The 15580-nt window shown below is 42.5% G+C and overlaps 1 protein-coding gene across 3 annotated transcripts in view; it reads right to left on the reverse strand.

Annotated features, from left to right (window-relative positions):
* The window catches only part of PTPRB (protein tyrosine phosphatase receptor type B), a 335571-nt gene that overhangs the window by 70010 nt on the left and 249981 nt on the right, over positions 1 to 15580 (reverse strand). For all 3 annotated transcript variants that reach the window (XM_069228335.1, XM_069228338.1, XM_069228337.1), the window contains 4 exons: positions 14083 to 14346; positions 12264 to 12545; positions 9486 to 9764; positions 7904 to 8053 (listed from right to left, as the gene is read on the reverse strand). In XM_069228335.1, the coding sequence (XP_069084436.1) occupies positions 7904 to 8053; positions 9486 to 9764; positions 12264 to 12545; positions 14083 to 14346 (975 nt within the window). The remainder of the gene's footprint in view (positions 1 to 7903; positions 8054 to 9485; positions 9765 to 12263; positions 12546 to 14082; positions 14347 to 15580) is intronic.

Raw genomic sequence — 15580 nt, forward strand, 5'->3', positions numbered from 1 at the left:
TGCTGACTGACTTCCGTATTAATTGACAACACAACTTTCTGTGATGCTTCTAGCATGTGCAGCCCAGGTTGAATGGTTACTTGGGAACACAACTGGATTGTTTTCAGGATATATTTACAAGTACTGTTGCATATAGATACAAGGATACTGGAGACAACCAGGTCGGTGAAAACCTTGCCACGTGGGTACAGTGCAGATACACCCCCTTGTAGGGACAACAGCAGATAAAGCAGACTGAATCAGGAGATTGGCACAGTGCAAATCATTTAATTCAGCAATGCTTACTTACTCTCAACATTCATTCATGACACTGCTGGCCAGGATGATAATATAATTTTACAGTCATGAACAATGCTAAGGGGCTATGCAGGAAAAGGCTATGCCCTCAATTTGGAACCATAATTGAGTGACTGACAATTAACTAGAAATAATAGTATGCTCTGCACACCTGCTCATACAGATCGTACTCCATCACATCTAATTAATGTATCTAATCTTGCAGTGGCTCAGCAACTAACAACAACTGGCAGCAATGAGAAATGGTGAAGAAAACATAGACAGAAAAAGAGTAACAGACAAAGAGGCATCGACAGTCAAGTGAACACATCTTTCCTTTTTATGGGCGAGCGCAAAGCGCTCCGTTCCATTCTGTAATCTCTCTTTGGGCTTCTAACCACGCCCATGTCGTGTCAGTCACTTTCATTGGTTCGTGGGCTTGCGTTTTAAAATCCGCTTGCTTACATTTGTGAAAGGCATGCATACGTCATGCTTTTTCCGGTGTTTAGCCCACCTACACAGCACCGGTAAACTACTAAAAATATACGAGGTTCGATGTTCTCAGCATGGTGTTGGGAATACTTTATCTGTTTATTTTCCACACTGCGTGATCGCGCTGCATTTTACATAGCGTGATAGCGCTGAATTTTTCTTTCCTTACAACGCCATTAACTCTAACTCGAGCTAATGCGAGACCCGTTGCATTGAAAATGCTTGTTAGATCTGACTGCCATCACAGCTCTTTCCGTTACCAACAGTTGCCAATACATTAAAATATACAGAGTGGACTTTGCCTTCACTCAGAGAAGTATGCCTCATGCTATTGGCTGTTTGCTGTGTCATTCCACCTCCTCGGTAGTGCCTGTTTTGAAATTCACGTGGGACTGCTTCAGATCTCAAAAGTACACCGAATCATCACACGATGAACTCTTTGTTTCATGAATGCATTTTATACAGAAAATAAAGTGTTTTTTCAATGCAGCAGGCTGTTCAAATGCGTTAGTCAGACAGTAAATCTGACCAAATGGCTTTTCTAACGTTTGTTCCATATCAAAGGGGATGTGCTCTTTATAAGCTCAGAGTCTGAGGCCAAGACGAGGCTGAGGTCCCCCCAGAGCACTCCCTTGCTTGCAGCACATTAAATAGACATTCAGCAAATTAAAATCCTGCGTTTGTCCAACTCGTGGCAAGAAACGGTCGTGCATCAATTCCTCATCTACGCAGACTTGTACATGAAAAGGCAGAGAGTAAATTGGAAACTGAGGCATAACTTTGAGTGAATATTGGGGTGACCAGAGGTCAAAATGTGATTATGAATAGAGGCCGCAGCCTGAGCCACTCGTGCAGATAATGATGGATATTTCTAGAACCACGCGCGCGGGTGACACCATAACGAGCACAGGTCACCGAGCTGTGGTGTTCCTGATAGACTTAAAGTGAACCGATGCTATTTTATTGCAGCACGGCCTAGAAAAGCTCGACTTCCTGCGCGTTGTTAACACAGTATAATGTTTTACTCTAGGTATAGGAACTGAGAAGGTAGGCTGCTGGTGATTGGGCCAGCAGACAAACAGCATGGTTCAATGGTATGATTTATCTACATGTCCTTCAATGGCACTTGGGCCCAGGTCTAACCAGAAGTCACTGACCTTGAACCACCAAGGTCCAAATTTAAAGCCGATCTTGGCGGGTGCCACTATGAGAATAATGTCCTTATTTCCTCCAGAGGCTCACAAAGTGATCAGCCCTTGCTCAATATGCTCAGCATAAATGCTTGAGGACTCAGCTCTAAACCCACATTTCTCTTCTTCGCTGAGCAATTTGAAAAAAGATTCAGCTGGAGGGGTGGACTCACCCCTGGGATGGTATTGCTTAAAGGGAACCTGCCAGGATTTGCACCCGGAGAAGTCTGTGGTAACTGGCACATACTTCTACTGAATGCCCCCATTAGAGAAATGTCAGCTGTATGTATGTATGTATGTCATATTTCTATAGCACAAACCTAGCCAAAAAGAAGCAGAGGGTTATACAAAGTCATGGACAAGCACAAAGGCAATAAATGCTAGGAGAACTAGCTGGTTTGTGGACTGCTGATGTATTGCGATTTTGTCTTCTTTATAGAGATGCTTCTTCAACTCTTGCCTAAATTGTAGCAGCATTGGGGATTTGCTGATGGATACAGAAATATTGCTCCGGATCCTTGGTACATGGAAGGAAATGGACTGCTGCCTTATTTTTCATTTTTTTACATTACTTGCTCTGCAGTCTGAGGGTGTCCTGGCAGTGGATGTGCTGAGAACCACCAGAGATTGTGAGCCTGTCTGCAAGATATGTGGGGGGTGCTGGTCATGATGGCTTTGTAAATGATGCACCTGGTTTTGAAGATGATGCGGGCTAATAAGCGGAGCCAATTGAGTTTCATCAGGATGGGGGTAATGTGATCATGTTTCTGCAGAACCTGATAAGACATGCTGTGAAGTGTAGGATGCCCTTCAGGGGTGCTAGTGTTGAGTCTGGAATGGCATAGAGCAGCGTGGTCCCACCATTCAGATATGAGAGTATGAGGGCTTGAACAGATTTGAAGTTACTTTCCGAAAGAAACCTTTTCTCTTTCTTTAGACAAGAGAGCAGGTACCAGACCGCATCTGTTTTTTGGCAATTTCTTCTTCGAGTGTGACTTTGGTGTCTAGGGAAATGGAAGTGACTTGGAAGTGGAAGAAAGTTGGGATTCAAAGTAGCAAGGTCCATGTCATTAAGCCAGGTTTATATTTTTATATTGTTTCTTGTTTGTGATTCTTGCTCTGAAAGATGTGAAGACAATGTATGAGGTGTTGAATATCTTAAGGAAAGGAGCCTTTCAAGTACAGTCTGGTATTATTGGCATATTGTCAAATCTTATAGCTGTTATGTGCAAGACAGATTCTTCAGTGTTTGCCATTTGACGTTGATACTGCACGGTCTTTTAAAAAGCACTCTGCTGACACGGAATCCTAGCTGTGTCCAGTCTTCAGTGATTTATGTGCAGCAACCAGCTGTCCCAACCATACAAGTAATGATGAGTTTGCAGGCCCTGACTTTGTTATGTCCTGAGGAAGCCTTTATACATAGGCCGAAATGCATACCTTTTGTATGGGAGCACATCAACAGACTCAGAAGGATATAAATGATACCAACCCTGGAGGATACTGTGTTGCAACAATTAGGGATTTATACACCTTAAGGATTGGTTGCTTTGCTACCTATAGGTCAGACCACATGCATGAACTGAATAATTGACGCCTTTGCCAATGAAACTACTGAGTGACAAGGATAAAGTGCACCTATACTGATTTCTTGGAACTTTGATTAATACACGTATTAGAAAGCAGTGTCTGGAACATGGCCATGCCTAGGCAAACACTCTGATGTATGGGTGAGTGAGTATGTGTGCAACACAGTCTAAAATAACCACTTTTGTTGAGTAATATGGACGATCCAATAAGGTGGTAATGCTGTTGACTAAGAAATATATGTATCTATTCCCATGGAGAGTCCTCTTTGCAGTAGTGTCTGTTGCACAAGCCCTACGTTACCTGTGAGTACAGCACCAAGCTGCCCATGTAGACACCAAAGATGAGAGTGGACAGAATGGAACACTGAGGGACTATGAAGGTGATAGGGATCATTTGTGACCTGGAGGTCAAATCTGAACACCTCAGTGATGGTCTAAAAGGTAAGAGGGGAACCAGCGAATTCATTGACAATGAATCCCATTCAAGACTCTATGGTACATATGAGGGTGGGGTAGTTGACTGTGTTGAAGGCAGCTGAGAGAAGCAATATTAGAAGGCACAGGGTAATCTCCATCTTTTGTCAGGAGGGCACTGTCTATAATGGCTAAGGTAGTGGTCTTCATGCTGCAGTGTGATCCAAAGTCTGACTGGTAGTCGAGCAGGAGACAGTTATCATTAATGTGATCTTGAAGTCAAACATAAACTGTTTCTTCAACGATCCTGCAGATGAATGGTATGTGAGTGATGGGCAGGGAGCTGGTGAGGTCATCAGGGTTTAGTGCATGTTCCTTTGCGAGTGGGAGGATCTAGCCTGTCTTCAGAGCTTCTGGTGAGATGCCTTGAGTGAGCATGGGTGAGCTCTTGTCAACTGAGTCTTGGGGTTCAATTCCACTCTCCTTTAGTTTATGCAAGGGATCAGCACTCCTTCATACAATAGTGGTTTCACTGGAAAAATTTCATGAGCCCCTAAACTTTGCAAAGGTGTGTGAGAGCTTCATTCTGGGTGGGTGTAGTACCTGACTGCATCTGTTTACCTCGGGGATCATAGGCTAGGCTGGTGGACAGCACTCCAAGTGCACACACTGCAGGTTGCTGCCTGAATCTGACCCCGCTAGTAGCAGCAATATAAAAGTAAACTCCATTGATCTGATGCAAAAGAATCCACTCAAATAAGAAGGTAGACCTGTCTGAAGGCACAAGGCTAACAGAAACTTCATAAAGGGGACCACTGGGACACAATATGTTTCTCAGCAAAAACAGGATGACAGAGAAAGCAGAACTTGGTTCTACACTTTCCTCTTACACAGAACGTCTTCTTCAACCAGTGATGGACTGACTACCTCATTTATCATATTAGACCGGGATTGGTCATTAGGGATCTGTGATTAGTGATTTCTCCTACACCTGCAATATCTAGTTGAACTCAATCCACAATAGGCCAATTCCTCCTTCGATTTTACAAAAAACAAATTAACTCTACCTAATGACTAATTTGACACTAAATCCCAAACAACTATCTATTGCATGCCTTTGATGTGCATACAAGCACGTTTGCATAGTGACATCTTTTGGCTGAGGGCTTTCTTTTTAAAGGTCATTAATTAGGGCTTTGGTGAAGTATCAATGTGTGATGAGAAGTAGGCCCATATGAAATGTCTGTTATGCTAGCAAAATCTCACGTGAATTTCAGGAATTTCATATTATGCTTGTTAAGTTAAATTCCTAAAATGATGCTATTATGCAGCATCCCTTAATTACACTCTGTTCATGGCAACATTTTACTACTTTGGTACTAGGAAATTGCTGTTTTTACTGTGCAAAATGCATCCTCACATTAAAAAAAGACGTGAGGATATACTTCACACTAAACTAAAGTGTTAAATGCTAGATTTCCATTTTGAGTAATTATATGTAATTTTTGCACAATTTCACCAAACTATTATAAAGACAATCAGGCAAATTTCAATACACCATAGACTATTTTCTCAAATATTACACTAATCTGCAAAATGTTCAGAAATCTGATGCCAGAAAATTTGTCCAAGCAAACAGGCAGATCCACAGTAAGAGATTCACCGCCATTTAAAAACAATTAGCCATGCGCCCCATTAAACAATATGTGCCAAAGAATCTTTAAAAAGTACCACTTTGACATCAAACAATTGTCCCCTCTGGGTTCACGGCATGAAGAGAACAGCTACCAATAGAAAGAGATTTGCCTTCCATATCTACTAAAGGGAGCATTCCCGATCTCTGTCTTACAAGAAAACAAGCACTGACAAAGCCAATTATCTTGCTTTAATTTTAAGTCCTGACTAACATAGTATGGAAAAGCGCGTTTCAGCGAAAAAGAAAAACAGAAAAACAATTTATTTCTGCACACAATGCATTTATGAGATAACACATTTAATGGGTGGTGATTCGGTGTACTTATGAGACATAAAACAGTCCATCATGTACTGAGGTACAAGCAGTCCACATTAGGTGAAATAATGCAATAAATAGCCAATGCCTTAGGGGGAAAAATAAATACTTATTTTGGTGGAGCGAAAGACCACTCTGTTATTTTAAAGAATTAGTAACAATAAGTCTTGAAGACAGCTGAGCTGTCAAACTAGATCTAAAAAGATTAAACAGTTTCACAAATACTAAAGACAAACTCCTTCAATATACTTGAATATGAATCTATACACTGGAACATCCCATTGATTCATCAATCTCTGGTATTCTCCTAGCAGAAGGATATTGATGGCAAGGAGAGGCTGGTTTGAGAGCTTCTAAAAGATTGGGTCTCACCCTAAGTAAACACGTAAACAACACTAAACACTAATCAATCCAGCAAAATGCTGTGGCTAACCAAAAAGGAAGAAACCAGCTATTCACAAGAGCAAGGATACATGCCGCCCTATTACCATGGCACCCTTTTCCACGTGTCCAGGATCAAAGCAAGATTTGAAAGGGCTGAGAACGTGGTTAGTTCCTATATAGTAATTCAATATCTCAGAGCTGGGGGTGATAGCTGTCCCAAACAGATATGCCAGATTAGATTTTTCAACAAAGGTTGGGGGCTGTTTTCTTGAAAGTAGCCTGAAAACCATATATTCTATTTTAGAGAAGGCATTAAGCAGGGCTTTAAGTGGGATGAAACAACTAGGGGGTCTCTTAAAGGGGCGTGGCCTTCATAATTAAGGGCATTATTTGAAAACATGTATACTAATAATCTGTGCTTAGCATAGTGTGCTGCCCAAATGGTATTATGCTGCTTCTTTCTGTGCTTGCATCCAGATATATATTACAAGAGACATTACAGCTAACACAAGCCAGGACTATTGGCTTTGTCAATGGTTGTTAGTTGCATAAGATAACCAAGTACAACAATGGCTTTGTTGTACATAATATTAAAGATGCTTCAGTTCTGAAATGATGAGACTGAAGTAACTATCACGAGTCTCTTTGAGGTTCCATCAAAGGCAGTTCCATCAAAAGTACTCCTGAAGAGTTAAGATTTTTTTTTCATCTTGAGGGTGAGAGCCGAAATGGAGAGCCCAGTAGGGACCCGTCTCAGCACCTGCTTTTTAGAACTGCTGGTGCTGAGCACCGACAGGACCCGGCCCACTTAAAGCCCTGGCATTGAGCATTTAGATGTTCACTCATTTCCTAATGTCAGCACTAGCTTTAGAATATTTTCTTTATCTCATAATAGGCTTCTATTGCAGGTATTGCCGAACAAAGTTATAGCTCTGTCAAAATCCGGTAGATTGACCACCCTCCATGGGGGCTGCGCGATATGGAACTAATAGTATCTTTTATGCTTCAACAATGAAGTAAATGCAAGTAAATGCCAGTAACATACTTTAGTATTTCTGACCACAGAGGTCTTCTAATCAGATATATGTAGATGAATAACAACTAATTGATTATGGTTGACATGACAAGTGCTGGCAATACGTTTATTTAGGGTACTTTTTAATACTATTCACGCTTTTATATTACGTGTTTTACATGTCAATGCTTTTAATACTCAATTTCCCATTCAATAACTATGCGCGTGGCCTAACCAGGCAGGATTGCTTGGAAGTATCAGCCTATTTACCATGAAATGTGATGCCGTACATGAAGCTGGGCTAATACACTGCTGAGCTTCTGATATACCGACAAAACAAAGGCATCTACGACAGATCTTCCTGCCTTGCCATGTAACAACCAATCACTGAACTTTTGCCAACTGGAATAACATTTAAACACAAGTCTTTCCTTCTCACCTCATATCTATGCATCATCTATAAACCTGACGGTAAAACTGGAAATTCCTCGCAAAAGCAGAAACAAGATTAGCAAAGTCAGCATCAGCTTACCGTCCGCCTCTTGCACGATAACCGTGAAGTACTTCACTGCCCCATTGGCGTCACTGAACCAGCTACAGTTGAAACTGAAGTCAATGGAAGATTTGCTAATTACTGTGTCTTTCTTATTGACTCGGTAATATGGCGCTGGAGGAGGAGGACCTGTAAAAAAGAAACAATTCTAGCATCTTAAACCAGGTCGAGCGTCATCAAAACATAGATTTGAACGGATGTAAAATGTCTATCGCAAGACAATACACACCTGCCTGGCAATGTGTGCCTGAAAATTATCACTAACAGAAGTGTATATTTAACACAACTTGGGAAGTATTATGAAAGGCTACATACCTGCTGGTATGTAGAAAATCAAATGCTTTTGTTTGGTGTAGTTATTGATTCTGATATATAAGGATTTGGGGCCGGATGTACGACTACTAGTTTTGCGAGTCGCAATTTGCGACTCATTTGTGAGTAGCAAATTGCGAGTCGCAAAACCAAATGCACAACAGTGTAACTCACGCTGGTTGCCATTCCCAATGGGGTTGCAAATAACCTACCTCATTAATATTCATGAGGTAGGTTGCAATTTGTGACCCCCATTGGGAATGGCTGCACTCACAGGGATGGTGGCCTGATGGGGACAGCAGATCACCATGTCGTGATTGCTTTTTAAATAAAGCAGTTTTTTAAAAAATGCAGTCCGTTTTCCTTAAAAGAAAATGGGATGCATTTGAAACAAAAAAAAGAAACATTTTCTTTCATTTTTTCAAAGTAGGCAGTGGTCTGTGGCCACTGCCTGCTCTGAATAAATATTTTTGCATCCATTCACAAAGGGGAAGGTGTCCGATGGGGACCCCTTTCCGTTTGCGAATAGGTTGCCACCAATTTGAAATTGGTAGCAACTGTGATTGTTTTGCGACCGCAATTGTGGTCATAAAACAATCATACATCCCCCTGCGACTCGCTTTTAGGGAGGAACACTCTTGGCACGCCCCATCCTAATTGCGAGATGCAATCCCTATTTTGTGAGTCAGTATTTGCATGCCAGCTTGTAAAACAGGGATTGTACAATCAGAAAGGTCAATATGCAGTCACAAAAGGAGAAATTTGCCTTTCGCAACTGCATAATCGCAACATACATCGGGCCCTTAGCACCTACTTATAGGTAAATGTCTAAAAGAAACACTTACTGTTAGGAAATTGTCTCAAGTGGTCATTAAACTGCTCCGTCTTCTGCCACCATCTCTATAATATTATTTGATGTTTGAGTAAAGGGGCCTAGATAAACAAGTAGAGCTTGAGATCTCTTTCAATGTAAAAATCCTCTCACATTGGCAAAGAAATCCTGCTTGCTTAAGAATTTTCTCTCTCACCTTCACAGTCACACACCCTATATTGTTACATTGCACCATGGAACTACTGGCTCTTGTCTTCTTAATTATATTATTTCCTACTCCTCCTTTCTCCACTCAAGCCCTCTGCTTCAAACTTCTGTGCATCTGTGTTCCCATATTTTTTCACCCTCATTTTCCCTTGGACCATCCCCCATCCCGTAATCCCTACCTCGCAGCCTTCACTTGATTTCACTACTCACGGTCTATCATGGTGATTGTGCTGTCTTCGACCACACCACTGGTCATGTCAGCAGAGTGCACTTTGATGGACACCAAGTATCGCTTGTGTGGCACTAGCATCACAATGGTGATCAACGACTTCTCCTTCTCGATCCTTTTCGAAAATTCCACCACTTCATTATCCATCTTCTTGCATTCAATGCTATAACCATCAAAATCTGAGTCTGGGGGCGTCCAGGAGCATGAAATGGCCGTCGAGTTCTGTGGCCGACAGTGAAGATGCTGGATCGCGTCTGGCTCTAGAGAGGAAGAAAGACAAGGTACCTTAGAAAAGTTTCCATGTTTTATGCTAGGAGCTTCCTTTGTCAAACGTGTCTAGGATGATTATTCATTAAGTGCTACACTGTGATAGTACTTCACTAACCACAAAAAGACGTGTATGGTGGTCACCAAGGAAGCGCATGCAGCAGGTGGTCAACGTAGTACATGTGGGCCATGTACATTAACTAGTAAGAAGCAATGGGCAGGAATTAAACACTGTGTACAAGAAATTATCCCTTATTTTTTCCTTCATGACATTTTTAATGTGTATTTCCAGTTGTGCCTGGCACTGGGTGAGCTGCAATGTTGAAGATACAGAACACGGTCTTCTTGGAAACTGAAGCCAGTTTGTAAGAAACTTATCCTGCCCGAAACATACATTCTCGATATTGCACTAGCCCGTGTCTTTCCTGGGTCTACCCTGCTTGCCAAGAGGCATACATTATGGGGGTCATTCCAACTTTGGCAGGCGGCGGAGGCCGCCTGCCAAAGTTCCCCCGTCGAAAGACCGCTCCGCGGTCAAAAGACCGCGGGGGTCATTTCGACTTTCCCGCTGGGCCGGCGGGCGACCTCCAAAAGGGCGCCCGCCGGCCCAGCGGGAAAGGCCCTGCAACAATGAAGCCGGCTCCGAATGGAGCCAGCGGAGTTGCAGGGGAGCGACGGGTGCAGTAGCACCCGTCGCGATTTTCACTGTCTGCAAAGCAGACAGTGAAAATCCTAATGGGGCCCTGTTAGGGGGCCCCTGCACTGCCCATGCCAGTGGCATGGGCAGTGCAGGGGCCCCCAGGGGCCCCACGACACCCGTTCCCGCCATCCTGGTTCTGGCGGTGTAAACCACCAGAAACAGGCTGGCGGGAAGGGGGTCGGAATCCCCATGGCGGCGCTGCAAGCAGCGCCGCCATGGAGGATTCTCTGGGCCAGGGGTAATCCGGCGGGAAACCGCCGGATCCCCTTTTCTGATCGCGGCTTTACCGCCGCGGTCAGAATAGCCCTGGAAGCACCGCCAGCCTGTTGGCGGTGCTTCCGTTGCCCTCCGCCCTGGCGGTCATAGACCGCCAGGGTTGGAATGAGGGCCTATGTGTCTAATTAAAGGGTATTTTTCATAGCAAATATGAATATGTTAGTCAGTGCTCCTTTTTTACACTGCATCTTTGCACCTCTGTTGAATATAATGAGGTGCCTCTGGTACAATGTGACTTATTAATAAGTTATTATAGTATAATACTGAAAACCAGTCACGTGGGAAGCAGGGCAATTAGGAAGATCAACAACCTGCTAGCGGAAAGGCAACTAGAAAGTGCACTGTGCATAATCTCAGGTGTGGGAAGTAAAATCTATATTAATGGTGTGCAGTGCAGATTAAATAGGGTTCCACTAAGTCACCAGTCGAGATCGGTAGATATCGAAGGACCAAATCCATAGCTCATGATATAGCCATTCTAGCTTCCATTAGGTACTTGTAAAATGTTAGTATCAATACTGGGGGGGTGAATTAAAGTAATCAGGCCTACAGATGCTTTGAAAAGGCCTGCTTAACGTAAGTGAGCTAAGGAATTAAGGCCATGTTATTGAGCCTCATACAGTCCTCCAGGCCCAGACATGAGCAACCGATCTCAGCACAGGACCATAATTTAATCCACAGGAGCATGGGGGCGATTTTCACAAAGTTCTCCAAGTAGAGGATTCCCAGTTCTGTCTGTACGATGTAGCTTGTGGTGGTTTTGGGAACAGCTAAAAGCCTACACAGAAATGAGCCTTTCACTCATTTCCTGGTCCACACTGTGGAGAATACACACAGGATGGTTAAGAGAAAAAGAGCAGCCCCTAGGAATGTATGTGAATTATATACAACTATGTACAGAACGTTTATAAATCATAATGCGTGTTTTGCGAATTAGTCAATCTGTTGTAAATCTCCAGCTTGTATGTGTACGCCATGCACCAAGTCGCCTTTATCAGAGCAAACATCCCTATCTCAAATTTAGGAAAATATTAAATGACTGTCTGTTTACTTAGCCTACTGACTAGTGCTCTTAATTTCACCTCCTTGTATGTGTACGCCATGCACCAAGATATTTATGGCTTTCCCTGTGAGTGAGGCCCATTACGTACATACTGCCCTGTGTACTCTGATCAATGAAAAAAGGCAACCAATCCCAAAAACGCTGTATGTTAAGAAGTGATTCAAAAGCACATGTGATGTTGGCTGCTTATCTGCATTCTCAAGTAGAACAAATATACTGAAGGAAAGTGAGCAGAAATTTGTACTTGATGAAACATGTCAACATTTTACTTTTTACCTGGTCAATCCAAGGACCACAGATTGAAACAGTGACAAAATAAACTAGCATAATGAGCCAAAACTTACAAGTTCCAGCAGGTCAGTAACATTAAATGGAGCATTTCGTATAAGGTTTCAAGCATGTGCATTGTATGTAGCTCATCACTCTTTGACAAGGGTCAGACACACAGCTTACTTGTTCGCACAGTCCCATACAGAGGCTGGCTGTAGGTTTTGCCAGTAGGGCCGCTCACGGTTCGGACACTGAAGGAGTAGAGTCTTCCTGGGCGGAGGCCGTTTATGATACGCCCCTTTGACTTTCTACTGCTGTATGGATTTAAAACTGTGAGGGCATCCCGTGGCATCCATTGAAGCTCAAAATCATCATAATCCGTCCAATCAGGAGGACCCAGCCATGTGATTGACAGCGAAGTGTTTTTTACATCAACAAAGGATATAGAAATAGGGGGGTTGGGTGCTGGGTAAGAGAGGAGAAAATAAGACAATGTTAGGGAACTACTGAATCAAAAGGACTTCTTTTACTTCAGGAACAGTTCTGCAAATCTGCACCAGCATGTTCTTTTCACTCTACAGATGCGCCAGTCTTACAGGTACTCTCCGCAGAGGGACAGCCGGTGGACTTGCAATTTCGTCCGTACAAAATCAGTCTCCTTTATCAGAGCAAATATGCCTATCTCAAATTTAGGAAAATATTATATGAATGTCTGTTTACTTGGCCTACTGACTAGTGCCCTTAATTTAATCTCCTGGCTCCAAGTATTAGTTGAACTAACCCGTTTGTTCTCCCAGTAACTTACCTTCTATTAGTTCTGGGATCCTCTTTGGGTTCAACAAGCGCTCTAGTCCTCTTTAAATAAATGACTAGATAGATAAGTAAGTCTACCAAAATGGTACAATTTAACACTGACCAGCTGGTAAAACATGGTGGGTCATGGGATCTGTGTCTGGATTGACCCTGCACATTGTGGCCCTTACTGGCCAATGGCTATTTGCATTAGACTTTGGCTTTTATTACTGAGCCTAGTGCTAGAGCTAGACTTCTTGACATATACAAAAGTATAATTCAGTGGGGCTTTTTAGAATGACCAAGAAACAAACAAATAATCCCCAATAAAATTCACCAGATGTAATGTTTTCTCATATATATGTATTATGGCTATATTAAAAACATGGCTGGATTTAACTCTTTGGTCAGTCGAAAATAAGTGAGGTTTGCTTTTATAGAGCATGTTGGTTATAATGTAATTGTGAATATAACATGTCAGGAAGAAAAAAACATTTTTGAAGTGATAGTACAACAGAAAAGTTAGTAATGCATCCCAACCAATACATTATGAGATTCAATGTGCATCTAATGCGGGGTTAGAGCTAGATTCACATTTATGAAACCAAAGTCCTCAATGCACCTTTGTCCACTGCCAGGTTGCATACCCTCAAAAGGATGCAGTCTCTGAGAACAAAGGATTGCAGCAACTGCCCCTCTGCATGTCAATAAAGGATTAGACTAAGGCCACAATCTCCAAGCTTTAAAAACATCGTAGCCAATATGAATTTAGCATTTAAGATTCTAAAGATGGAGGTGTACGTGGTCAGAGTGACTGACACACTGTCATCAGAGCTACGGAGTTCTCCAATGACTGGGGCCTCCTGATCAGGCATAAAGAAAGTATTTCAAGCAGGTCATGCATGTGGGCATGCTTTAGCACCTCCGTGGCTTGTACTAATGGCTCTTACACTGCATTCTGCGGAGGTTGTCATACATTCCTGTTTGACCTTAGGCACAAAGTCATTACATGAGACGCCTCTTGGGAATACACATTTAGGCTAAGCTCAAAGATAAAATCAAGGTTTCCTGTCCTATACACTTCCGAGCACAAGTTACACTTGACACAGGGTCCATCAAATGACAAGATAGTTGTCAAAACGAAACAGATTTATGAACCATATATTGATGTTGTCCACATATCAGTTTGTAAACCGTAGAATCTACTCACATGTTCTTCCATCAGCCGTGGCTCTGTTGGTGAGGTCTCCGCTGTGAGTCACTATTTCCAGTGAGTACTTTCTGCCTGGGATCAAGCTCTGAAAGAGGGCATCCCTCAGGTCCTTGCCCTCTCTTTTCTCCTTTTCTGTTCCATTTGGATTATAAAGAATCAGTTCATACAGATCTTGATCGCCCCCTGCTGGGTTCCAGGTGAACCACAGGCTGTCTGTGAGGTTTCGGTTGGAGGACTGTAGAGCAGTCACTGGTGCAGGAACTTGGGAGAGAAAACATGATCTTCAAATCTCTGTATTGCACTACAAATGTGCAATGTCAGTAGAAATTCAAAAATGTAGAATTGGGCTACACCTCAATCAGAGTGAGGTTTGCAGCAAGATTTACAAGCAGTTTACAAATAATGAGTCGAAAGCAGTTATGTGTGCGTCTTAGGTGAGTGAATTGCAAAACACAAATGGTAACCTGCATACTACTGGCATGGTTATCCAAACTGAAACATTTAGCTCAGAGTGAACAAGTAGGGACCGATTTCAAGTTGTACAGTAGAGAAGTTTAAAATTACTAGTGCACAAATCACCAATTCGGGCCAGTTATTACACCCCTGCACCACAGTCTTGAGTTTTAGACCCCGGAATGTAGAGTACTCATGCGGACCTAGGGTTATCAGGTCTTTTTCCTCCATTATAGGATATTTTTTGTGCGAATATAAGCATGATCAGCTGATATAAGCATGTGGTAAGTGGGAGTGGGGGACCAATTCAGATGGTGGGGTAAATGTTAGGTGGTCTGGAAGATGCGAGTAGGCAGTTTAGTGTCTTCTGCGGCTAGGGTGATGTCCCTTCTCCACCTGCGGTGCAGGGCTGCATCTGGCGGAGCTGGGTTGCACATGTACCCACTGCCCCTTCCTGAAGTCTAAGGTGTTTGGGTACTTAATATTGTGAACATAAGCACACAGAATCAGTAAGAGGAGCATCCTCTGTTAATACTGCTCTGGACTATCTGTAATCATCTCCAGAGGATGAACACTTTATAGTGCAGTCGAACAGCACCAAACCAGTTAACTACTGAAGTCAAATATGATATCTACTGCAGCCTGACTATTTATTACTGCCTTTTACAAATAAACGCTAATTCATATTTAAACACATAGCTTGATATTTTGCAAATACCAAGTTGTTACACAATTAACCCAAACGTATTGTGCAACGGGAATTAAATTGCCTGGGCCCTAATTTATAAATAATGAGGCCTAACGTGTGTCGCTCACATCAGAGTTGGCTACTTGAGTTGTCCAGGCTTTACCCATGTGACATATATGATTGCACATGAATGAGCGGGCTACAGTATTTTATGACCATAGGCGTCTGCGGTCACAGCTGATATCCAATGGGAAGGATTTCATTAAAAAACATGTATTCATGTATGGGGACAGTTAGAACGATGAAATGTGGAATGCAAAATATTTTATACAATTGATCACCTTGCTTGAACAT

This window comes from Pleurodeles waltl, chromosome 4_1 (assembly GCF_031143425.1).
Source record: "Pleurodeles waltl isolate 20211129_DDA chromosome 4_1, aPleWal1.hap1.20221129, whole genome shotgun sequence".
NCBI lineage: Eukaryota > Metazoa > Chordata > Amphibia > Caudata > Salamandridae > Pleurodeles > Pleurodeles waltl.